Source organism: Euleptes europaea, chromosome 12, assembly GCF_029931775.1.
Source record: "Euleptes europaea isolate rEulEur1 chromosome 12, rEulEur1.hap1, whole genome shotgun sequence".
Taxonomy (NCBI): Eukaryota; Metazoa; Chordata; class Lepidosauria; order Squamata; family Sphaerodactylidae; genus Euleptes; species Euleptes europaea.
Window position 1 is genome coordinate 28282416 of NC_079323.1, and position 27117 is coordinate 28309532.

At 42.1% G+C, this 27117-nt stretch overlaps 1 protein-coding gene across 1 annotated transcript; it reads left to right on the forward strand.

Annotated features, from left to right (window-relative positions):
• Positions 1 to 10750: 10750 nt before the first annotated feature.
• On the forward strand, positions 10751 to 20029 carry LOC130485048 (zona pellucida sperm-binding protein 4-like). Its single transcript, XM_056858163.1, has 12 exons — positions 10751 to 10904; positions 11937 to 12055; positions 12686 to 12785; positions 13195 to 13344; positions 14135 to 14319; positions 15227 to 15324; positions 15407 to 15534; positions 16065 to 16254; positions 16338 to 16485; positions 17000 to 17078; positions 18681 to 18776; positions 19884 to 20029. The coding sequence occupies exons 1-12, from the start codon at positions 10751 to 10753 to the stop codon at positions 20027 to 20029; spliced, it is 1593 nt and encodes a 530-aa protein (XP_056714141.1).
• The last annotated feature ends 7088 nt before the right edge of the window (positions 20030 to 27117 follow it).

A 27117-nucleotide genomic window follows, 5' to 3' on the forward strand; every position in this document is an offset into this window, starting at 1 on the left:
GACTGCACACACTGTATGGACAGTCTTAAATTTATCTTTATTTAGAATTTCAAATCAAAAGTCTCAAAGTATGCCACAGACCAACAAAATTATGCCTTATCCAAAGCCCCTGCTTCTGCCTTTTCCACATTTCTTTCTGTGTTTGCTAAAAAGAGCAAAATGGGACCTATCCAGTTTCCCCTTTTCATGAGTAAAATGTTTACTTCTCTGCATTAAGATTTTCTTGTTACTTTGTAAGGGGGAAGGAAGAGAGGTTTGTATTTTTACTGTTGAGTGTCATTGGAGTTTTATACCCAGTGTTAAAAATTTATGCCTATCAGTACTGCACAAGTATCAAGGTGTAACAGTAAAATCTAAACATCTACTTTAATTCCTTTATAGTCCCCTTGGTGCGTCTACAGTGAGAAAGCTTTAATCAGTGGTAAGAATTGCATATGAGCTATGGACTACAGCGGATGTGCTAACATGTGCCTAAAAGCAAAAGCCCCAGACATAATAACAGAAATTAATAAGACCCGTGTGGTCTTATCAAGTTAGCAGACATTATATAGTTGTTCCCTACTGTCTGTTCTGTTAAAATGTGGCTTTGAAAAAAAATATCCAAATCATATTGGAAATTCAAATATTTTCCTTAAACAAACCTTGCAAAGCTTTCTGATAGCTCACCTGCTCTCTGCTCCCCAGATTTCAAATGAGCCAAACTATTTGAATTCTGCCCTAAAGGAAGAAGTACTAAAGAAAGTACTTTTTATTCAATAAGCAATTAAATTGTGGAATTCGCTGCCAGAGGGCTTAGTGATGGCCCACAAGGATAGATGGCCTTATATAGGGATGAGATTTCCCTTTCATGGAGTATACTTCTATCAGTGGCCTCTAGCCATAGAGACTAATGTGAACCTTCATACTGAGAGGCACTGAATGCCAGAGCTGGCAGGCAACATCATGAGAATGGACTCGCCTGTATTATGGGTGTAAAGTAAACAACAACAACAAAAATCAGTATTTTGGGACCCAGATATATTGGAGCTGAAAAGTGTCAGTATTCCCAGTTTTATGGGTTCCAAATACCAGTATATATTTTTTGACTCCATTATTCCCTATGAAAAAACTTTCTGGGGGGCTGGGGTATGTTTTTAAAGCTAATAGCACCAAAATTTCAGGGGAGCTGGTGGTGCCCGTTCTTTAAATAACCCTCAAATCTCAAGTCAATTGGATCATGGGATCCAATTCTATGAGCTCCTGAACAAGGTGCACCCAAACATTTGCCATTGTCTCCTATAGAGGGCAAAAAACCTCTGAAAAATGTAAAATCAGAGAATCTCCCCCATAGGAACGCTATTGTAAACTATTGCTAAGCCCAACCACTGTAAACCCAAGAATCTTAACCTATGTATAATGCAAGAATCTCAACTTAGCAGAACATAAGAATCTCCATGTAAAACATGAGAATCCACAAAATCCACAAACTCGAAAGAAACCAAAGAATAAACTTTTTAAAAAACAAGAAAAAAACACTTGAAACAGACAGAATCTATATGCTACTTGGGTTTTTTTAAAAATAATTTTTATTGTTTTTTCATACATTCGATACAATCAATTAACGTTACCTTTCAATCTTTTCTAATTATCAATTAAGACTAACATATATATAACAATTATCTTCCCCTGCTTTGACTTCCCCTCTTCCTTCTTCTATCTCTAACTTACCTTCGTAATCCTCTTAGCAATTATTTTCTAATTCTTTATAAAAAAATTTTTTGTAAAACCTTCTACAGTTATTAAAAAAGAAAGAAAAATAGAAACAAGAAAATCAACCTAGTCTAAGTTGTAACCTTTAACATTTTGCACATTAAATTCATTTTTGCAATAAACAATCCACGCCTTTCACTCCTTAACAAATTCATCATTATCTTTTTGATTTATTAACTCAGTCAATTTTGCCATTTCTGCTAGTTCAAACATTTTATGAATCCAATCAGAACAGAACAGAACTGATATGCTACTTGGGTTAATGCCAGCAGCATTGGAAAAGGCATCTGAGGAATTGTTCAGATATGCGGTCACAGCAGCCAGAATGGTTTTTGCTGTGAAATGGAAATGGAAATTGAATGAAAGTCCCAATATAGAAGAATAGAAGAGCAAATTGGCAGAATATGCTGTGATGGTGAAACTAACTAATTTAGTAAATAAAAGACCCAGAAAAGAATTTACTTTAAACTGGAGACTCTATTATGCTTATGTGAGAACAGCATAAGTTATGAGGAGTTTGATATGGAGAACATCAACATTCTGTTATTAAAATGTATTTTTTGTTTAAGTTTAATAGAAATAGACAACAAATATCATATATTTTAGAAGATATTGGGATATAAGGTATGCTCACACCCAGGGTAGCTATACATACTTTTGTGATGTAATTGAACAGTAGATAAGATTTGTGAAGCATCATTGTAATTACCTGTCTCTCCCTACCCCCCTTTTATGTATCTCTCCCTGTGTGTGTGTGTGTGTAAAGCGCCGTCAAGTCGCAGCCGACTTATGGCAACCCCTTTTTGGGGGGTTTCCATGGCAAGAGACTAACAGAGGTAGTTTGCCAGTGCCTTCCTCTGCACAGCAACCCTGGTGTTCCTTGGTGGTCTCCCATCCAAATACTAACCAGGGCTGACCCTGCCTAGCTTCTGAGATCTGACGAGATCAGGCTAGCCTGGGCCATCCATCTCTCCCTACCCCCCTTTTATGTCTACTTCCTTTTTTTTAAAAAAAAATAAAACTTAAAAAAAGAAAAGAAACAGGCAGAATCTTACCGAAAGCAGCCAGGCAAGCCAATACCAAGCCCCAGGAGACATAGAAACGCAAGGGGGATAAAAGGAGAAAAAGAGGAAAAAACAGTCCCAGGAGCCTGAAAATGCTGGCTTCTGATATTTCCAGGATTTTTTGGAACCAATTTTTCTGTATCATGAAAAATCCCAGATATACTTGGGATTATATTAGAAAAATACTGATAAGGTATTTTGCATATATATTGGTTATACCCAAACACACATCCTTAGCCCTTGTTTGTTGGCCCTATGGGCAAATAGTTGGTCACTGTGTAACATGGAATGATAGACTGAGTGGACCACTAGTCTGATCCAGCAGGCTCATCTTATGTTTTGATCTACTTAACCCAGCTCTCTTCGATGCAAGTACAAGTCATTATGGTAACCATCACAAAGAGAACACCTTTACCTGTTATCCATTTCTATCTATAGAGCATTAAGACTTCTTAGAGAATGTCAATTCCTCCCCTTGCTGTCAACAACAGGCACACCTCAACTTGACCTCCCTTGGTGCTCTACTGTTCAGCTTTTATACGGGTATGTTACACGACCCCTTTAAAGCTCCATTGTCTTTAGAGTTGTGTCACATTAACAGGCCAATAATGCAATTTTCAGGAAAGTGCATACATATGTCTATAAAATACACACTAAAATCGTTAGCCTTTGGGTAAAGAACCTCTATAAATAGGAGAGCAATATCTCTAAAGACAAAACAGAGATTGATTTTGGAGAGAGAAACGTTAAATGGCCACCCGCAGGTAGGCGCTGACTGTCACAGAGGAAGAGATTCATCAGTGATGAGAGGAAAGAAAGGGTAGCCTCAGGGAGATTTTAGGGGCTGTAAAAGCAACTTAAAACTGTTGTTTCTGTATGAAAGTATGTGTGAGCGCTATGGCCCTTTTGACAACAGCCATTCATTCGTCTTCAGATAAGTATTGAATTTTCCCAAATGAAGATCCCTTATGTATCAGGTCTGAATCCCTATACTTGTTCATAAAATTCATTGGAGCTATTTCCTCACTATAGTACTCTGCTTCAATGTGCTACCCTTGGAAGCAAAGACTATGGATTCTGTAGGAACTGTGAACTGCTGTCCCCTTAGGGATTATATGCACAGTATTCAAAATGGTAGCGGTGTGTAAGACATTGGAAAGTAGCAGCAGGGGGCAGAGAGAGCCAGGTAGCTTTGCTTTTGGTGTCCCCCAAGATTTCTGCATCACCATCATCCTCACTTTGTGCATTGCTAGATCCTTGGGAGCCCTGACCTGGATGGCCCAGGCTAGCCTGATCTCATCAGATCTCAGAAGCTAAGCAGGGTCAGCCCTGGTTAGTGTTTGGATGGGAGACCACCAAGGAATACCAGGGTTGCTGTGCTGAGGAAGGCACTGGCAAACCACCTCTCTGTTAGTCTCTTGCCATGAAAACCCCAAAAAGGGGTTGCCGTAAGTCGGCTGCAACTTGACGTCACTTCACACACACAGAGAGATCCTTGGGAACTGGCATGCCTATTTCAGCCTCCATCTATCACCTCTGACATTCAAAAATATTCAAAATTAGATTCCCCCCCTGCTTTCATGCCTCCAGATTACATTTAAATAGAATATTTTCTTCATTCTTCCTATGTAATGAAAGACAAGCCCAGCTTTGAGGGTCCTGGGCTATGAATTCCACATATAAGGCCTAATCATTGCAAGGAAAGGGGTGTCCTTTTGCAACATTGGCTTAGATAAATAAGCAGAATTAAAGCCTATATGCTGTGAAAGAGGGCTCTGCAACCATAAGGGTAGCATGGCTGCAAGAGTGCTGAGGTGCTGTATTGGATAGTGCCTGTGACATCACCGTACAAGTAATATATCCACTTCCCAATGCTATTTTGTGTTGTTTTAAAATAGAAACATTTAATATTATCATTTGTAAATCTTTTTTAACATATGCCTTTAAGGCTGAATGCTCTTCACCTGTGTGACTTGATCTCAGAACAATTTATGAATAAAGAGATGATTTACAGCAAAGCTGCCCTTTTCCCTACACCAAAGCTTCTTAAACTGTGGGTCGCGACACCATATGGGGTTTTATAACTGAATGTGGGGGTTGTGAAAAATCTGGCAACAATAAAATTATATGTATGGTATACCAAATAAATGTTTTAAAATAAATTTCTTTATGATTTATTAGCAGTAAATGTTTGATTTGTATACCTATTTTATATACCTGTATACCTGGGGTCTTGTAAAAATTTCTCAGGCGAAAAGGGATCGTGAGTGGGAAAAGTTTAAGAAGCCCTGCTCTACACACTGATGCCCTCTTTTCATTCATATTTTTCCCACTTGATTTTTTTTTGGGGGGGTTAGTTATTTTTTACATGCTGAGTGTTGCTCCTCTTCGGTCCTGGAGCACATAACTCCTGATTGCCTTTTCTTAAAAGACCATTTTAGTTTTAAAAAGTCCGTCAAGTATAACTTTCACTTCCTCATGGCCTGCATGACATTATGCAACAAGCAAAGCAGCCTTAGGCAGGCAGTGAAACCAGGAGCTTTACAAACCATGAGCTTTACAAACCATGTACAGCTGCTAGGCTGTGCTTAGCTTAGTGTGCTAGGGTGCCACAAGTCCCCACCAGTATGTTTCCTGGCACATATTTGATTCTTGGTAAAATCCAAAGGCTGTTGAAATGTGGAAATAGACAGGGTGTTTCAGGTTATTCCCTACTAGCTGTTTATCAAAGCCCTGGACTGACTCATCCCAGACAGGCATATTATAGTCATGCTTGCTCAACTAAGCAATAGACACAGACTTTCTTATATCTCTGGGCTTGACAACTTCTTCTTATGGCCATGCATGCAGCAAACTCTCATCTTCTTTTGCAAACTGAAAACCAATTGCATCTCTTTATCAAAACAAAGAGACTGGAGCAGGAGGTGCTTTCGAAGAGCTCAGGAGGCATCACCTTTGCCGGGACCACCCACCCACCATGGGAGGATGTTTAGCTTGGCACCTCCCAACATTTTGTGATTGGTCAACCCCATAATAGTGACATCATGCCCCTCTAGGAATCACTAAAAATCTCTATGGTAAAGCCATCAAGTTTGCCCCAGAAGTGTCATAACACTGTTGGGCTGACAGTGATTTTTAAGCTCATATTCTCCTGACAGCCAAGAGAGAAGTGGTAGGCAGCAAGGATTGCCAGCAGAAGGCCTTCCACCATAGCAGGAGACCTGGCAACCTATTTGGACCTGCCTTGTAACACTCTGAACACAAACTCTGGCAATTTTCAAACAACTTCCCAAAAAGGGGGAGGCTACGCAAGTTTATCTTGCTTTCAGGCTAACAAGCACAGACAAGGGCCTTATTTCCCATCCACTCAAAACTGCTGAGCTCCATTCCAAAACCTTCTCCAAAGTGCTAGCCTCTGCCTTTGACGCCAGTCTTCTCTACCCAGATAACACACTTCTTTATTTCAAGATTTGGCAACACTGGCAAGCATGGATCTTGCAACATGGCTATCTCCTCCCGACCATGACCTTGTTCAGGACAGGATATAGTACACCTGGCATTAGATATGGCTAGGGTGAATAAAATCCTAGTCCAAAATCATATATTTGAAAATCCCCATAAACTTTATTTCCTTTCACTTAGTTTCTGCCTGTGTAAAGAAGATGTCAAAAACCACCCTACTAATCTAGCAGCATATTGTGTACCCTTGGCTCAGATTGTTAACTGGCACATGGGTTTTAATGGGGGTGAAAGCAAGTTCCCAAACATAAATTATACCATCTCCTAGATCCATATGGCCTTAGCATCACAGCTAAAATTAAATCTATAGACTTCCTTGGCTTTTCTGCAGGCTCACATCCATCTTACTTCAGGTAAATTTAGCTTGAATGATCGGAATTTGGACCTACATCAGTGCATTAAGGTATTACCTAAAGGCAAAAAGCCCTGGGCTACAATTTGACTCTTTCTGTGTTATAGTTCTTCATTCTGGAGCTATTTGAAGTCTTTCCTAGAAGTGCTGATGAATGGAATGTATGTAGCAAGAAGAAGGTAATAGGGAACAAAGGGAAAAGGAGGGCTGAAAAACATAAGAAACCCTGGAACAATTAATATCAAGCCAATGGCAGGACCAGCAAGATAGCTCAACAACAGAAAGATAACTCTGTTTGTCAGTGCAGGCTTTCTCTCCCCACCAAGCAAATTAAGTTTTCTTTGGCCTTTAGATAATAAAAAATAAACACTGTTATGCTGCATACATCTTAATACTTCTTATCTTCTGACTAGCAGAGCAAAAAATTAATATTGTCCTTCCCCAGTCAAGAGAAAGCAAAGAAACCTTCTGGGAGAAGAAGGCTGGAAGAGATGAAGAGAATGTTTGGGTAGAATGGACAAAGGCACGCATCAACACACTTGCATGCAGAACTGAAGTTTGGCAAGAATGCCGTTAAACATTATCGGGGGTTCCCCAATGAGAATTTCAGTCACGGTGGATGGGCTTCTCTGAAAAATGGCTTGCCCGCCACTACCGCACTGATTTTCCTCTCTAATGCGCAAATCACAAGGAACAAGTTGACCGTGTTCTCTGGGGCCCATTCTCACAGTAACATGAATGATGGCAAGTCCTCAGCATGGCCTGTGTAAACCCCCTAGAACATTCCTTTGCAACATGCCAGGGCTCAGTGGGCCTTCTTGATTTGCAGGGGATTCTTGACGGACCTATGTGAAAATAAAGGTAGAATCACCGAATACTACTTTGAATAGGATTTCACAGTATGGCCAGAGGGCGCATGGTACTGCCGTCTAATGCAAGCTGTGCAGGAATGAATCTGACCACTCTATTCAACCATTACATTCAGAGGTATAAAAGGTGAGGTGGGGGAGGTGGGAAGGCATGACTCTACTCCCCCACCAAAACTAAGGGACAAGATTGGAGAGAGAATCATCTACCATGCACCAAACACAATCAAATACCAACTGTCCGATATAACATATTAAAAATCATGTCAAATATCCAGCAAACATTTGAGCATTAAGAGGATATCCCAGGAACATTCAAGGTCAGAAGTCTCATAGAAGAAAAAACGAGGAGAAGTTTTGGGAGCCAATTCATTTCAATTCAGAAATTAATAAAAGCAGAACTCGGGCTTTTGAAGGTGGAGTTACTTTGAAAGGAGGACATTGTTGATTACAAAGCTCATCAGAGCTCTCTCTCCCCGCCTTCATCTTTTGTAGCCCATATGCTAATGACTGCAATGTTCAGCAAGCCGCGGTGCCAGAGGACCGCGTAATTGTATTGCTTTCTGCTGGAGCACATACACGAAACAGAAAAAAAGAAGCTGATGAATTTTACATGATCAGAGCGAGCCAGGGTGTGCGCTGCTTTCCTTGCACAATGCTGATGATGAGACAAGTTAGGGTTCAGAGCGGGCAGAATAAACCCCGACAGTATCCTTTTTGCCAACCTTCAGGCCTCATCCTGTTTTGGAGAAGATCCTCTGAATTCCCTGCAGAATTCATTGGTCCGTTCGCCAGTTGGCTACGACTGGCTCTACTGCTCTCGCCAAAGCACTTCTATCACACAGTTTGCCGTATTTCCCACTCCCCACCTCAGCATCTTTGCTTTCCTGGAACTTCAAGAGAGCAATCAGACAATACATGCTTTTGCTTTCACATCCCTCTGGCATGTCCCCCCCCCCCACACACCGCAACCCACGTTTCCCACATTGATTCACAGCTTGATCTCCCAAACAATTCTCAAATATGCTTTGGCATAGCTGCCTGGCTCCTACTCCATTTTTGTCACAAAACCATATGGCTGAAGCGCAGCACATAAAACAGGTTTTTTTTCCAGTCTTTTTTTTTGGGGGGGGGGCTCCTCCCATCCTTCCTGCCTTGTAACTTGAGTGTAGTTTATATAAAAATATTCAAGGCCAGAGGAGCAGCCATGGAGATCTGTTGAAACAGAACCAAATGGAAATGCTGGAGCTCCTCTAGTCAGGATTGCAACTTTTATACCCTATTCAAATGATTTCTCTTTTGACTGGTTGTTGTTTCAAACTGAGTTCTCTTCATAAAATCTCCCCACCTGGGCCCATCTGTTGCTTATAGCCTTAAGTATAAATAACCAGTAAAGGATGTTCATTCATTGGATGAAGTGTGCTCTGACTCATTAAAGCTATGCTGGAATAAATTTTGTGAGCCTTTCATGTGCCACTGGACTCCTGTTTTATTTGACAAATGTTGAGCAATGTGCATGGCATTTGCACTGCTTTTCTACTTACATTTTTAAAAGTTATATGAAGGCTGCAGTCCTGTGCACACTTATGTGGGAAGGGCAGTGAAATCAATGGCATTACCTTGTGAGTAAACTGGGAGAAGATTGGTCTGCAGGAACGAGCTTTAGGGTTGCCATCTGTTTATGGATGGATTCCTTTAAGAGGTGAATAATAGCAGGCACGATACATCAGGTGCAGCTTTTAACCATCACTTCAGAGCATGCTGGAGGAAGCTTCAGTGGATGGAATTCTGACTGTAGTTAAAGGCACAGGACCTCTGTCCATAAAAGTAGTGGCAACTCCATGACTCCCCCACATTTGTAAATCAAAAAGGGTAGTTATTCCTTGCTTGGCCTTTCTAGCTAGGTATTTAACTGTACAGCCTGAATACATACATGGGTTTTTGCAAGGGAGTCATGGATCCTCTGCTGACATGTACTAGCAATGCTCTAATTGAAAAGGGTGCTCCCTTTTACTGCTTGATGTCAATGAAACATCCCAAAAGGGCAAACCTTCTTGCCTCTGAAATAGAAAGCAAATCCTATTCAACGTTTGCCTTCTGGTATTTATTCATTTTATTTAAATATTTATGCCCCCATTTTCCTCCCCAGCTTGCCATGTCATTCTCCTCTCATCCATTTCATCTTCATACCAACAACCCGGAGAGGTGGGTTAGGCTGAGAGTGTGTGACTGGCCCAGGATCAGCCAGCAAGCTTCCAAGGTACTGTAGGGATCTGAACATGGGTCTCCCAGATCTGAGTTTGACACTCTAACCACACAAGGCCAAGGAGCCTCCCTTGAGAAAGGAGACTGGCAAACCACACAGTATAATCCTATGCATGTTTACTCAGAACTAAATCCCATTGAATGCAGTGGGAGCTACTCCCAAGTAAATTGCAGCATGATCCAACATAGTTAGGCGCACCAAAGCCCAGTGAAATCTTAAGCATGCCTGACTACACAGGATCAGCTTGCACATTGCAAAAACATGGTAAGTTTATTTCCCTGTCACTTATACATAATGATGTATTATCATAGGAGTCCTTCATGAAAAAATAACAAAGGTTGCTATACATTGGAGCATAAAAGATTGCCAATGCACACATCAAAGTTATAGAAATTGTTTGCATCCTTTACTATGCAGTATGATACATTGCTCAGCCCTGCAGAAGCTCATACCTGAAACCACTGGCTTTTGTGGAAACCAAGCCTTTTACCTCCTTCCATTCATCTAGAGGTCCCCACTCCTTTACTCACATATATCATTTATTATTATTCTGACCCGGTAAAGCAGCAGAAGAGATTTTTCAGATGCTGCCTATTTTATTACCATTTTGAAATTTGTTTATTTTGCCTTGGCAAATATGGCTGGATTTAGAAAACTAATTTCAGAACAAATAAAACTGGATAAATGTGAAGCAGCTGCTGCCAGAATTTAAAGGGGGAAGCAAAGGGAAAGGTGTGAATTGATTTCTGCTCTTCCAACAGGGAGGCTTGTCTGGCCCAATGAGACCACCCTACTCCCCTTGCTTCTGGCCAATCAAAACTCAGTGGAGCCTATTTAAACACTTCCTTGGCCTAGAAGTGATATTCTTAGTTGCAAAAACAAAATGGGAGTTATAAAGTGGATTTGGGGTCCTTTGGTCAGACTGATGTGCGGGATGTTTTTGTGGTCTTTTGTTCTGAGTGTTCCGAGTACCTTTGAACATATGAAAAGGTTGTGGAGTCACAGCCTAGTACACTGTCGAACGGAAAGCTTGCAGCTCGCTTTGCCTGCGAACCATTCTGAGCTGGTTCCCTTTCTCACTGTTTTGGGTGAGTGATTTTTAAGTGGTTCTGGCTCTCCTCTAGGGTTGCCGACCTCGAGATGGGGCCTGGAGCTATCCTGGAATTACAGCTGATCTGTATACTGTAGAGATTAGTTCTCCCGGAGAAAATGGATGTTTTATTAGAGCATAGACTCTGTAGTATTATACCCCCACTGAGATCCCTCCCCAGGCTCCATTCCCAAGAATCCAGGAATTTCTCAATCTGGAGTTGGCAGCCCTATCAGGAATAATTATGTCTATAGCTGTTTATGTAGTATAAAAAGCAATAATACTTGCTAATTCTTTATCAGCCTCTCTACTTAGGTACTTAACAGCACAGCTTGAGTACAGACATTAGCAGGTGATAATGTTTACCTCCATGCTGTGAAAAATCTTCAGTTGCTGCATTTTTGGAAATTGGCTCTTGTCAGAGGCTTAAGAATGTGCCAGGCCATTTCTTGGTCAGTTGGTAACCCTGAGGCCTGCCAGCCCTTCTTGCATGCAAACCCTAGGTATTTTACTTAAGTCTTGAAATGACCCCTGTCTTGAATATGGCCAGTTACATTGATATCAAATTGCCTCTGCCACTTCTCTTTCCCCTTTTCCCCATCCCTTATTTATTTATTTTATGTATTTATTTATCCATCCAGCCATCTACCCTGCCCTTTCCTGGCCAGAGCCAGGCTTTTCTGGGAGAAAAATAGGGCAAAACACAGAATATTATTATTGCAAAATCTAGCTACTTTCTTCAATAGCATCCTCTTCTAGTGTGTGTTCTTCCCCGGGATGAGTGCACTTGACTAGGGTTTGGGGAGCCAGACCATGACAGCTGGGCTCTGTTTTTGCATGACTGATTGGACTACACTATGGGGTGGGATTGATTTCAATGTGTTTAGACTGAAATAACTGAATAGGGGTGCACAGTAGCTCTCCCATATTCTGAGTCACAATGCAGAAGAAAATCTTCCGGCCTGTGAATTATTGCCACCGATGTTCTTGCTTGGTGTCACCTTTCCGAGTCTTCCAATCTTCTCCCCAGATCATGAACACCATTCACACCCTCTAAACAACTCTGCTTGTGGAGTCTCCACTTCCTGGGAACAAGATAACTTGATGGTGATCACTGTTCCTTATACCGACTGTTTCTTCATCAAAAAGGTAGTGATTTGTCCCTTCATGTTTGGAGGTAGCTGGACATTATGAAGAAGCATGGGAACACATCTTTTCACTTACCTTCCATCCACCCAAGTTGTGACAGTTGCAGTGATCCCAGTTGCTCTAAATTAGTGAGCAAGAACTTGTAGCGTGTAAGCACGTTTACAAAAGTACTTGTTGTGTAATTCTCTTGCTTTGTACAGTTTTAAGTTTTTAACGGTATTTCAGATGCGATCACAAAACAGAAAGCAAACCATGTAAAGGGGACTATGTAAAACTGATCAGACAGATGTGCATACCTAACTTAGATGAAGCTTTACTGCTTCAAGCTAGCTAAATACAAATTTCACCAGGTCCTAAGCTAGCCAAAACTGGAGTCTTGTAGCATGTATTTATTATTCAAATTTATAGCCCACCCTCATTCCCAGCCAAGGCCGGGCTCAGGGCAGGTAACAACCTTTAAAATACATAAAACCATAGAACAATAACACAATAATATGGTAACAGTAATATAGCTCTCTAATTGCACAATATACATACTACTGTCATTAAATGACAAAGCTACCTTATGGGATCCTTACACCAGCCCTGACCTGACAACAGTTGTGTTTTACCTTCCTGCTGGTTCTACAGAATGAAAATTTTGTGATGACTCTCAGGATTGAAGGGAAAGATGCTGCTGGCACAGTCCTACTATATGAGGAGGAGCTGAAATGCCCAACTAGCTTGCCAGGTATAGTTTGGGAATACATTTCATTTAAAGGGGTTACCAAAGCTGCTTTGAAGATGGAAGGATCGGGAAAACAGGTGGAAAATGGGATATTTGGTAAAAGAGCCCATTTTGGAGGCTAGGTTCTAATTCAAGCCCCTTTGAACTGTGAAGAAAGGCAGGGCATACATGTTTTAATCAACAAATAATTCATGATTAACTTTTTGCACTGTCGGTGAATCTCATGTTAAGATCAAGCAATGCTTTTCATTCCTCCTGCACACAAGCATCTATTAGAAATGTGGGTTTTGAGCACCCAGGGATGCCAGTTATTGCCATTCTCATGCATTATACAATTGGTTTTGGGCTGACGATAGCAAAAAGGTCTGTTTTTAGGTATAGTAGACCATAACTCTTCGGCCTTCAGTTCTAGATGCTCCAAGCGGCAGTGTATGTGCAGGTGTTCAGAAACAAGACCGGCTGCCTTGTGCCACTCAACCTGTGACCCGAGGAGAGTGTGAGGAAAAAGGCTGCTGTTACTCCCCTGATGATCCTCAAGTTCCTTGTTACTATGGCAATACAGGTAGACATCTGTGCGAAGCTTCTTCAGCCATAGGTTTTATAATACCAGTGGAGTACCATTTCCTAGAGAGCAACTCGCATAAAGATTCTGTACCACTTAAGACTTCTTAACTGATTATCCACTTTTAAGAACTTTGCAAACTCCATTTGGGTAATGCATCCTCCTTACATATACATAGAGCAGTCTGGCTGAAACAAGTTTAGAGAAATCGAATCTTAAAATGTGTCTTGGATGCAGACACAAGGTTTAATTGTAGACATAGTCTTTGGCAGTTTTGGTGAATAACTAAATCCATCTGCCTGGTTTAGAAGAAGAGTTGGTTTTTATACCCTGATTTTTTTCTGCCTTTAAGGAGTCTCAAACCGGCTTACAATTGCCTTCCCTTCCTCTTACCACAACAGACACCTTGTGAGGTAGGTGAGACTGAGTTCGGAGAGAACTGTGACTAGCCCAAAGTCACCCAGCTGGCTTCATGTGTAGGAATGGGGAAACCAACCCAGTTCACCAGTTTAGAGTCCGCCGCTCATATGGAGGAGTGGGGAATCAAACCCGGTTCTCCAGATTAGAGTCCACCTCTCCAAACCACTGCACCACACTGGCTCCTAGGCTATAGTTTGATTACAGAAACATTCTGTTATGTACTAGAATGTGTACGATTAGACCTTGCTTCTTCCTTCCCTTGGGAACTCTGTATTTAGGTTTCTGAATGCAGAATAGCAGTTCTGAGAAACCATGTTTGCTGCTTCTATGTTGGAGTGATATACTAATGGTATTCACTTTCCTTTTCCAGTGACAGCACAATGCACGCCTGATGGCCACTTCTCAATTGCAGTGTCTAGAGATGTGACTCTGCCATCACTAATTCTGGACTCTGTGCATCTTGTTGGACATGGTAGTGGCTGTTTACCTGTGGCAAAAAACGATGTCTTCGTCCTCTACAAATTCCCACTCTCTGCCTGTGGAACTACTTTCCAGGTATGAATTCAATGCAATATTCTCTTTGAGAGCTCTTGACCAGGGCTGGGGTTGTATAACAATCACTTGTGGCACACTGCTCCAGAACCTGGGTGCACAAACTTGCTTGTAGAAGATGGAGTAGTGCTGCCAGCCAAAATGGATACTTTCATGAAGCAGAATCACATGTTTGCTTCACTATGAACAACACATAATCTAGGTTCTTAAGGGTGGTTGACATAACTACTGTGCCTGTGACTTGTCTATAGGAAAAATCTTTGACCATGTTATAAAGCTATCTACTTATTTATGTTGTTCTCACAGGGACTCAAGGTGGGTTACAGAGAGTAAGTCAGTACAATCAACAAAATGGGAAATTCAATAAATAGTGCATTAGAATTGTAAAAAGGTAAAGGTCCCCTGTGCAAGCACTGGGTCACTCCTGACCCATGGGGTGAAGTCACATCCCCACATTTTCTAGGCAGACTTTGTTTACGGGGTGATTTGCCAGTGCCTTCCCCAGTCATCTTTGCATTAGGATTGTAGAAGTCTGGAATCACCAGAAAACTGAAGCATAGCTTAAGTATTAACATGACACATTAAGTGGCACAAAAATTCCATAATAGGATCCTACTTACGTTAAGCTATACACAGCAAGGTAGAGCACAGTCCCTAATCATTTATCCAAGTAAGTTGTGAACCATTTTGTACCTGCACCGAAAAGCCCTCTTGAATAATTCAGTTTTGCGCAGTTTGTGGAAAGCCTAGATGCAGAATAGAGAAGAAACCTTTTTTGTCTTTTTAAGAAATCAAAGGCAACAATGTTAGAAGGCTGTCAAAGGCTGAAGTACATGGTTTAGAACTGTTTTCCACTGTTCCTGTAATATCGATAAGAACCAGAAGGGAACTCTTTCTTCATATTAAACAGGGAGCTGAAGACCAGGGTATATATGCAAATGAACTGCTGGCACACCAAGATGTTAAAAACTGGAATGGTGGATCCATCACACGTGACAGCATCTTCAGGTACTAGTGTTTGACTTTCCTAAATTGCAAACTTTTGGTGGAAAGTGAGGTATTAACTTCCTCTTACTTTCTTGCTCATTAGGTTGTATATCAGCTGTAGTTATTCAACAGGGAACTACCTCCCACTCACAGTAAATGTTTTTACACTGCCTCCTCCACCACCGGTCACTCAGTATGGTCCACTCAATCTTGAGCTAAGAATTGCCAATGGTAAGTGCCCTCACATGTTTAAGGTACAAGGCTGGGGTTGCTATAACTCCTGGCATATTCATCATCCTCTTGATGGGCAAATGCAACTGATACCATTCATTATACTAGCTGCTCACTGGCCTCTTTTACACATGTAAAGTTCAGATGGTCTAAGTGACTGGATAAAAATTAAAAAGTACCTCCAAAGAGTTCAAATCCAAGTCTTCTTGAGCCACTTGTTCAAGTCTAACAAGTCGGCCAAAATGTTCTATAGTAGTTTGTACAACTGTAAAATAACCATCAAGTGATTTCTTTTCTTGGGTGCAAGATTACTGGGCTAGGAGCCCTTGCATAGAAAGCTACAGGCAACTAAGTAATTTTACTTTTAATAAATTATGCAAAGTAGGATTTTGGGCCCGTTACAATGTGAGAACTATGTGAAGACCATAGCACTTGGTAAATGTATAGGCTTTTCATCTCTGGCTTTCCCCCCTGCTAACAATCCTTCAGAAGGTTTAAGTATCACAGTGGCATGTAAATTCTGCTTACAGACCAACACTACAGTGAATACTACACCAACAGGGATTACCCAGTAGTCAAGCTTCTGAGGGATCCTGTCTTCTTGGAGGTACGAATCCTGCACCGAACTGACCCAAACCTGGTGTTGGTTCTTCATGAGTGCTGGGCCACACCAAGCACTAATCCTCTGCAGCAGCCCCAGTGGCCCATCTTGGTAAACAGGTAAGACTGCTTCAAGAGGCTGGGATGCCATACCTAACCTAAAGCAGAACTTCTGGCCTACTGCAGCATCTTCTGCCTCGCAGGTGCCCATATGGAGGGGACAACTACCAGACCCAGTCCGTCCTTGTGGGAGAAGCTTCCAGGCTGCAGTTCCCATCTCACTACCAGCGGTTTGTTGTCAGCACTTTCACCTTTGTGGACTCTACTTCCCAGCAGGCCCTAGCTGGACCAGTAAGTCCTGCTTTTGGTTTTATTAAGCACACAAAAAAGTGGCTTATTATATTGTGCTCAAGAGAAGCACTGTGTATGTACTTCATGAGGGAGCACTTGAAGCATCGCTCCTGGATAGTTTACTGTTGATGGGTTTCCTATAAAGTGGTGGCTAACAGTTGGCCATGATATATGTGGTCCTATTCCACTACTCCTGCTCCTATATCTGTAAAAGAGGTGCTTGAATGGGAAACAATGTGATGCTCTGTCCTTGGCTGATTGGAAGACAAATCTTGATTTAAAGCCATAACACAGGGTGCATCTACTAAATTTCTAAACATCCCTAATGGCATGTTTTCAGTTAAATTGCTAAACCAAATCCGAGATGGGGAAATTGGCACTTGGAACACACAGTAAGCCAACTGTATGAAGTTTAAGATGTGGGAGGGGTGGCTAAACAGACTCAATTAAGCTACTGCATATAGACCGCCTTAAGTTAATTAAGCACTTCAGATATTGTCCTATCTTTTACCAGGTGTACTTCCACTGTAGTGCTTCTGCGTGTGTCCCATCAATGGTGGAATCTTGCATGGCTCACTGTCCTGGGATTAGAGGTAATTGCAGCTGAATGGTGAGGAGGTTATTTTTTTTCCTTTAAGGAGGAGTCAAATTGGAAAGGCTAGAGTGTCCAGCTTCCAGTGAGCGCTGATACAGGAAAGGTGGAGATGGCAAGCAAATTGCCCCTACTATTGAGAGGGAAGGTATTAACAAACATCATGCCCTGTGAATTGACATGTACTTACTTGAAAGTGATATTTTGAACTTTGAAGGAAGCCATTAAGCTTTCCTAAAAATTAATGTGGACTTCTGTGGTAATCAGCCACAACATGCATATCTTCTGCCCTAAGAACCTGATAAGTTTACTGAGACTGATTCCTTTAAAAATAATAATAAAGTGGTATCAAAGTAATCAAACAAAACTTAAATGTATCACCGTGTGAGTTCAAGGTGCTCACAACTTTGTATCTCTTCCTTCAACCATTCTACCAGTCACTATGAAAATGCTTAGTAGGTGGGCTAACTATTGCCTTAAAAGCCTATCTCTGCATGCCCTGCTTCGTGCTAGAGCTACTAGCCTTTACCTCGCCATAGAACACTATGCAACAGAAAAGAACTGCTCACCAAGATGAGGAACAGACACTTCTGTGTGGCTGGGTCCTCAGCTTGTCTTGGCAAGCTTCTAGCTTGTTGTCAAGCAAGCAGTTCTTAATTGTATAAAGCTTCTTTTTGCAAAATGATCTAGTCCATATTTACATCTTAAACAGTTGAAGATAAGGATTTGTCTCCCTACTCCGGCAGGCATAAAGATGTGGCGCAGAGTGGTAAGCTGCAGTACTGCAGTCCAAGCTCTGCTCATGATCTGAGCCTGATTCTGACAGAAATCGGTTTGAGGTCACCGGCTCAAGGTTGACTCAGACTTCCATCCTTCCAAGGTCGGTAAAATGAGTACCCAGCTTGCTGGGGGTAAAGGGAAGATGACTGGGGAAGGCAATGGCAAACCATCCCGAAAACATAGCCTGCCTTGTAAATGTCAGGATGTGAAGTTACCCCATGGGTCAGGAATGACCCGGTGCTTGCACAGGGGACTACCTTTTTAAAGGAATAATCTAAGGAATACTCTATCATTCTTTGCAAGTTTTCAAGAAGCTCCTTACCAGATACAAACAAGACACAGCATTTCTTTCATTGTTAAGGAGGGATGAGAGATTGGGGAAATGGTCATGTTGTATGGCCTCTGTATAATCCAATTGATTTTTCATAGAAAGCCTACTAAAAAGAATTCAAGACTAAGTGCATTAGGCTCCTGGTGCATTATAAATTATACCATTTGATGCTTTTGTGATGAAAAAGCAGCTTATAAAACTTTTAAAAATAGAACGAGTTCAGGAAAATTAGATTATACATTCTGTTTACTAGGGCTATTAATAGGAAACATGCTCAGGAAAGTATATGCCAGTGAAGGTAATCACCTGCAAAGCACTCAGATACCAATGTTTTGAGTTTGTTTCCAGCAAAGTAATAAACCTGTCTAAAGATGTAACCACCATTTGACCCATAAAAACCATGCATTAAAGAAGCTTAAGCAGTAGTTGAAAGAGCTAAAAGGGATGGGGGCACAAGGTAGAAGGGAAATCAACAACTCTCTTGTTAAACAGCCAGGAGAACAGCAGAGAACCAGGATTTTCAAGATACTCTAAGAAGTCTAGTTACAGCAGAAGGACCTGTGGACTTCAAGGAAGCTAATCAGAAAGGTGAGGAAATAGCTCAAGATGGGTAATAGGAATTTTGGTTCAAATTAACTTGTAGAATAATTGAAGCATCACCCCATATTGCTCTGGGAGAACCTGTGAATTGCCTCTGGGTGGTGAAGGAACTATAGCTACAAGAGCTCTAATTTTGCAAACTCCTGAAACAAGATGAGCTTTGCTGTTGGAAGAACAAAAGGATGTCTCTACAGTTTGTCCTTGAAAGTCCCTATAGTTGGAAATACAGCAAGCGGGGATGCCAGTCTTCAGCAGCTCTCTTGCTAGAAAGGCATTCCAGCCAGTTTGTACAGAGCAATGTTTCAGGGACAATGTTCTTCAAGGCCTTTCTAGCTATCGTGGCAAGTGACTGCTGCTATATGTAGGATTGCCAACCTCCAGGTAGTGGCTGAAGATCTCCTTCTATTACAGCTGATTGCCAGGTGACAGAGATCAGTTCCCCTGGAGAAAATGGCCGCTTTGGCAATTGGATTCTAAGGCATTGAAGTCCCTCCCCTCTCCAAACTCCACCCTCCTCAGATTCCAGCCCCCAACCCTCCAGGTATTTCCCAAGCTAGAGCTGGCAACCCTAGCTATCTGGGATGTGGTTTTCTGGAACAAACAACAGAAGTGGTCCACTCTTAATATGAAGGGGCATTACTATACTAGCCCTCACATGTTATAGACCCATTTGGGGGCAAAAACATGCAAAAAAATTCTTGGTATTGGAACTATGACTACAAGGTGTCTGTACGCTTCTGTAGGCAAGCATTGTAGACTCTGCTTGTGACAGGAATCTGATCTCTCCAGGATCAGATGAGCGTGCCTATTATATTAGGTACTGTGGAACACAGGCAGGCTGGTGCTGCTGCAATCGGCTTGTTTGTGGGCTTCCTAGAGGCACCTGGTTGGCCACTGTGAGAACAGACTGCTGGACTTGACGGACCTTGGTCTGTTCCAGCATGGCTTTTCTTATGTTCTTTTGACAAGGTGCGTTGATAGATGACTTCTTACAAGTCACAAATGGTGAGAGAGGTGTATGCAGGGTTATCTGTTGAAATGTCAGTAGCAAAAATAATATAGAGGAAGTTAGTAACTGGCTTTTTTCTTTTGCAGGTTCCCACTGGACCAAAACAATCTTCTCGGAAGAATGGGAGCGAGCACTTGTAGTTGCAGTGGGAATGGTCTTTGTTGCATTGATTTTTGTAGGATTAAGAAAATATTGGAGAAGACCTAAATGTGGACAGACTAGCATACTTTAATAAAGAGTTATTGAAGGAACAGTACTCCAGTGTTGGCTGCTTGTGACTTGTCTCATGCTATCAAGTAAATAACAATTTTTGTCTTGCTGTAACCTAAATGGATTATTGGGTGCCATTGAGCTAAATTGTGCTGTTTAACAGTACAAGGAGAAGCAGTAGAAGCAAACTCTGCTGCTTAATACATTGCTTCATAAAATAGAATTACACTGTCTTCAAACAGCAAATAACAGCCTGGCGATACTGCTTAGACAAGGCATGCAAACCTAGCCCAATTCTTGTATTCCTTTACAGGCGGTGGTGGTAAAGGGAGCTGAATGTACTAGACAGAGAAAATGGTGCAATTCAGTAGAATCTGTACCAATCTTCACTGTATGCTCATGAGGTGAGGAAGGGTACTTGTCTAATCTTCAACTTAATCTACAGTTCTTCGAGTTTAAACATTGGGGAAACTCTTCAAATATGCCTGCCTCTAATTTGTACTGCAACAGTATATCTTGTGAATACGTACCAGACTAACTCCTTGTTCTAGGGTTCTCATTGCCCACCCATTCCCCACAGTTCCAGTAAATCCCTGTCAGGGCCTAACTAGTCCAAGAGCAGGCATAATTAAAGGTAAACAATCCCACCCTGATGAGTAGCAAAATGAAACGGGCAAAAAAGAGCTCTTTACAGGCTAATCTGAAAGAACTCCAAAAATGTTTGCTTGGTCACAAAGTGCTTGGTCACATTTTCCCTCTGTTAAAGCATCCTTAACATTGAGGGGTCCCCAGCATCTCTAGTTAAAAAGGATCATGTAGTAAGGGATAGGTTGATATTTTGCATAAGATCCTGGAGAGCTGCAGCCAGTCTGAGTAGACAGTGCTGACCTTGATGAACCTATAAGCCTTCATATGTTCATTCAGTTTTCTTTGGCATTTTCCAACAGGACCTCTTCAGCTTTCTTGTAGTTTGTGTACTCAGATAATTCTATTCTTGTCACGTGGCTAGCCCTAAAAATACTTGTTTGTCTTGAAGGACAAATAATAACCTGTTTGGCCCTGCTTCTAGTATACCTGGAAGACTGTATTTTGTACCTCCCTCCTTCTGGTTCTAGAAGTTACTTGTGTTTTTCCTTCAGTCTTTCCTTTGGTGTTCCTTGCAATCAAATACTTTATTATTTTCCAGCTTATTTTTTAAAAATTGGTGGGCATAACTCACATGATAACTTGTTCAAATGGGAAGAGAGAGGGCAGCAATAAGAGGGGAAGTTCTATCCCTGAGTGATGATTCTGTTACCAAGCCTTCCTTGAGGCCTAATCTTGGCCTTGCCAATTAGTATTTGAACACACAAAGCTGCCTTATACTGAATTAGACCATGGGCCTCTCAAGGTCAGCATTATCACCTCAGGCAATAATAATTCTATCTTTCCAGGGTAGGGGTCTTTCACATTACCATCTACCTGATCCTTTTAAATGATGATGCCAAGGATTGGTTGGTCCTAGGACCTACTGTGATAATGGCCTTTCCTCCTATATGTATTGGGTGGGAGCCATGTAATAGTGGAGGAGCAAGAATCAGTAGCAAATAAGAGTGTCTTTAAGTCAGGTCTTTATTATTCAGATGTGGGTGTATTAAAGTATTTAGCAGTGTGGCTTCTGGTAGGGTACTTCAGGGCTAAGTTAATCCTAACAAGCAGTTTTGCAGCAGTATGACTAAGAAACACGTGTACTGCTTTCAGGCAGCAGGTAGGCACTGTGTTCATGAAAAAGCTAGACCTGTAGATGAGCTGAAATAAGACTCAAAAACAACTTGATTTTACCACTTTGAATATTGCCCCCCAGGAACTTTAAGAATGTATCTGTCAATGAATACTTTGCAATCCAGTGCAGAATTGGTGTCAGATTGATACCATTCACACATTATTGCCACCTTTTTCATGAGCACTTTTTTGACTGCTGGCTGCCTGACCGAAATCAGTTGAGTGAAGCTTTTCCTGACGAAGAGACAACTAATTTGGAAAGCTTCACCACTGGTTTATTCATAAGGCAGATGCGGTAGTCCTGCTTGTAGGGGAAATATAAGTTCATGCCTCTGCCTGTTGGCAGTTTTAATGACTCTCTCTTTCTGTCTCTGAAGAAGGAACGAGGCATGGCACCACTTCGCGTTCTGCCTGGGCCCTTAAGGAAGCGGCAGCAGGCAGCCAAATGCGAGGCTACTGCAGGAGAGTAGATAAGCCTCCACTGGCCGGAAATGAATTATATAATTAACAGCACACTCCCACCATGTTTTCATGGAAGTAAACCCCGCTGGATTCAGTAGGGCTTACTTTGCGGTAAAGACTGAAGGCTTAGCTGGCTGAGGTACTGAAGGGTTCCCTCTCTCAAGCTGCTGGGTGGGAGGGAAACCACAGCCTTGGCCGCCTTTCGCCTCCGATTTCTCCCCGTGGCTTTTTCTTCTTTGCCTTAATTCCCTTTTGAAGGGCTGATATTTTATTCAGCAGCCCCTGCTGTGCCTGAGTCCGCGACAGAAGTTTCTCAAAAGCGCTCCGTAGACAAAATGATAACAGCTGGTCTTTGAAACTCTGGGAGCCGGAGTCTGTGAGGTGGAGGCAGCAGTGGGGAGAGTAGGGGGGGAAGGCTGCGAAATGCACTATTTGTTAGGAATAATGAGGCGAAAAAGTGACAGAGGTTTTTATTACGAATAATAGACAGCGAACTTCAAACAACAGCAGAGAGTCATTAAAAGAAAGGCAACAAAGTTAAATAAATGTCTAATTAGCAGGCACCATGAAGGTGGAATTTACTGCTCCACAGCTTCTTAAGGGAGAGTCAATAAATTCACAGCTGGGCATTTTCCCCCTCCTAAGTACACAGGAAATGAAATGTGAGTGTGCCCAACCTTCTCTTTTGGCTTTGCCTTGGATTCGTTTCTGATTGGTGGCAACAGGGAGAAAGGTAGACCTTCCTGCAGTGCTGCCAAGCTGGAACATAATGATAGAGGGTCTTGCATCTCTAGTGATAGATGTTGGTGATAACAGGCAACATTAAGGGGAAATTGAATATTGTGTGTATTGTGCCTCTTAATATTAGGGCGATGCCCAGGGATGGGTGAAACTTTTTAGAGTAAGAGGGGCGTTGGTTTGGGAAGACAAGTGGAAAGGTATGAAAGGGCTCCTGAACTGTATAATCTCCATTTCATTCAAACAGATGTTGGTGTCGAGGCTCTTGTTTCCGTCTGTTTTGACCTTGAATATGCAATTCCAGGTTGCTGCAATCCATTTTCTTCTGTTAAAGAAGCATGCAGACCTGCGCCGCTTTACTGAAATCTGTCTTGATGCATCTACTGACGCAGTTCTATCTCAATTAGCACTAGCCACGTATAAGGTCCTTTACCAATCTGGAATTGGAATGGGAGGTAATATATGAACCAGATGTTAATGTTACCACATGATTGTCACTGCAAGTTCCCTGTAGGCACCCATTCCAAAGCCCTGTAGCGGCCCAATTTGAATCAGGACCACAAGAGGAGGGACTTCAGTCTTCCCTCTGTGCTGTTTCCCTAATCCAAGATGGCCCTGGGGTGTAATTTTCCCTCGCTGGGGGGGGGAGTTAGGCTGCTCATGCAGTATTGCCCCAATGCCCAACATGGCAAATTATACCCCCAGGGCCATTTCTTATCCGGAAAACAGTGCAGGAGACAACCTGCAGCCCTTTTGAATGGAGGGGACTTGCAGAAAGATATCTTATCTTAACCCTGAGTGATACTGATATTCTTCCATGTCTAGCTTTCTGGTAGATACCTTGGCTGAGCTGATGGAGGTGACTTCAAATGAAGTGTTGAAGACTGCAAGGGGGGTTGTCCTTGGAGACTTTAACATTCATGAAGAATTTTTGGGTCAAGCTTATGACTGCTTAATGCCCGCCATAACAACCATGGGTCTGTCCCGGGTTTTGTGGGCCTAGCATATGAAAAGGGTATACTTCGTACCTTTGTTTTTGTACTGAGCAGGTAAATGGTAATCTGATTTTGGTGTTAGGGGTTTGGCTCTTGTTTTTGACTGATTATTATTTACTGAAGGCATGAGCAAGCTTACTGCCTTCCCCCTAGCTGAGCTGTGGACCTTAAGATACTTCATCTTTGGAGACGAATGGATCCAGATGGTTTTCAGAATGCTCAGGAAGATCTGAGAATCTCATTGGCTGCTAAATTAGATTTTTTTTTTTTGGGTCTGCCTGGAATTGGACTATCTAGAGCATTAGAGAGGGTCACTCCTTCATTCTGTTCCCACCACTAAATAGGTCTCCAGCATCATTATTTACCAGGGAGTTGGAGGTGGGGATCCGAAGAAGATTATCGGATGTCTTCAACATCATTGTTTGATTCATCCTAATTCTTATGTCAGAGTGTGTTGTTAATCAGGTCTGCTTAAGCAGGAGGCCTGCTACTACCATTTCCTATCACTCCAGTGAATATGCAGCTGCCAGTAGAAAGACACAGGCTCCAATGTGTTAGGTGATATGAATTAAATGGTTTATTGGAAGGTACTTGCACAATACACTATAAAAAGTAAACTGACTCAAATGAATAAAACATTAATAAATGGGACAAAGCATAGATAAAAGAACAGAACATTATGCATATGACTGCAGTAAATATAGCAAATGATACACGATACGTAAACAGGCAGTACACAAGCAAATTCTAAAACCACCCCATAGTGGAAGATACACTGGATAGCAGAGAGATGAACTACAAAACTGTGCACTGTAAATAACCTGGAAAATGTTGCCAAATGATGCCAGCAAACATAATGCATAGGGCTAAAAACTCTAGGTTAGGAAATTCCTGGAGATTAGGAGGTGTAGACAGTGGGATTTAAGGAGCAGAGGTAGGATTGCCAGGTCCCCCCTCTCCTCCGGCGGGAGGTTTTTGGGGCAGAGGTGAGGGAAAGATCATGTGCGCAGCCACACAACGTCATCACAGCACTTCTGGTTTACACCCAGAAGTGCCGCATCACAAGGGGTTATTTACCACTCAAACTCCCAGTTTGCAAGCCCCTTGCAATGCGGCGCTTCCGGGTGTAAATGAAGTGATGTGGCGTGGCGGGCAGGTGCACATACATGCACACATTGCCTGCCGACCCTCAGCTGGTTGGTGGGCAGCCAGGTGGATTGGCAGGGGTTTGCCCACCACCACCTGACTAGGGTTGCCAACCTCCAGGTACTAGCTGGAGATCTCCTGCTATTACAAATGATCTCCAGCCGATAGAGATCAGTTCACCTGGAGAAAATGGCCACTTTGGCAATTGGACTCTAGGGCATTGAAGTCCATTCCCTCCCCAAACCCCGCCTTCCTCAGGCTCCACCCCCAAAACCTCCCACTGGTGGCGAAGAGGAACCTGACATCCCTGCTCCTGACACTTGGCAACCCTAAGCAGAGGGGTATAATGCCATAGAATGTACCCTCCAAAACAGCCATTTTCTCCAAGGGAACTGATCTCTGTAGTCAGGAAATCACTTCTAGGAGATCTCCAGGCCCCACTTGGGAGTTGGCAACTCTAGTAATGCATATTAGTCTCTCTGAACACTAAAAAACTATTTGCCTCCCTACCACTCTCCTGCCCTTCTAGTAGGGTTGCCAACTGCCAGGTAGTAGCAGGAGATCTCCTGCTAATTCAACTGATCTCCAGCCGATAGAAATCAGTTCCCCTGGAGAAAAATGGCTGCTTTGGCAATTGAACTCTATGGCATTGAAGCCCCTCCCCTCCCCAAACCCACCCTCCTCAGGCTCTGCCCCCAAAATCTCCCGCCGGTGGCGAAGAGGGACCTGGCAACCCTACCTTCCAGTGACAGCTCAGTTCCCTAGCAAGCAGAAGCAGTAGGTCGAAACCTTCATAGGCCATCTCAATCCTCAGATTCCTGAGAACTAGGAGGAGGAGAGGGCAAGGGGGGGATTGGCCTTCAGAGGCCTTAACACATGCAAGACAGTATCCTCGATGCAGGTGGAATCTAAAAAGGGCAGGTAGAATCTAAAAAGGAAAGGCTGCTCTCTGCCTTTCTCCTAGACTTACATATCCCTGCTTTGCAAGGGGAGGAAGGCTCATTTTTTCCAACAACCTTTGGCTCCCTTGAATCTTATCTGGCAAAATTCTTTAACCCAGAAGCGTGATAGCATCTAGGTCTGACATTGTTACTGGTGATTATACAGCCCCTGTAATGTTGGCGGTTTTAGTTGGCTTTAAGTTTATAGTTGGAGTCAGGGGGTGGTTTTTGTCTTTAATGTGTGTGGTTTTATTATTAGTTACCTGGAGCACATATTCAGGGAAAGGTGTGATATAAATATTCTATAAATGTTTTAAATAAGATTTTGATAGTTTAAGAACAAAATCTGATACCAAATCCAATGCATGTGAGACAGAAGAGTGGTTCTCAATGCCTTGTACATCAACAATAAGAATCAACAAAAAGATACAGCCAACATTATTTTAACTAGTTTGCCTGCTCGCATATATATGGGTTAAAGAGACAAAGTTAAATCCTTTAATTTCATATTGTTATAAAAACAACTGCTTGGGGATTACAGGATTTAGAGCCACAATCCTATGCATACTTACTTAGTGGTAAACCATTTTTTGCACAGCCAGAGTTGTACTGAGGATAAGCTGCACAGGGAGATTCTGGATCAGCCCTAATTACCTGTGGGCAATTTGAACTCCCCCCAGGCAACCGAGTAAGTTGAAATTTGCAAACCTGCAGACATACCATTAGATTTCTCCGCAGTGAGTAATTGGCAGCTAAGTTTGCGAACTGACTCAATTGAAAAGCTTTGAGTGATATAAAGGTTCCGTTGGTTGTTTTAGATCTATGAGCTGCCTTGTCCCTAAAGAGAAAAAGCTGGGTAGAAATTATTTAAATAAAATAAACGATGGGTCTTTCACGTATGAAAACAAGCATAATGTTGTAGATATTTAAACCAGCACTTTCCCGTGGTGTGAGGCACAATTATACTTCCATATATATTGAATGATCCAAGTGTGTGTCAATATATTGTATGGTCTAAAGCAGTTTGAACAATGCATGTCTAAATCTACCCTTTGTTTACATGGTTA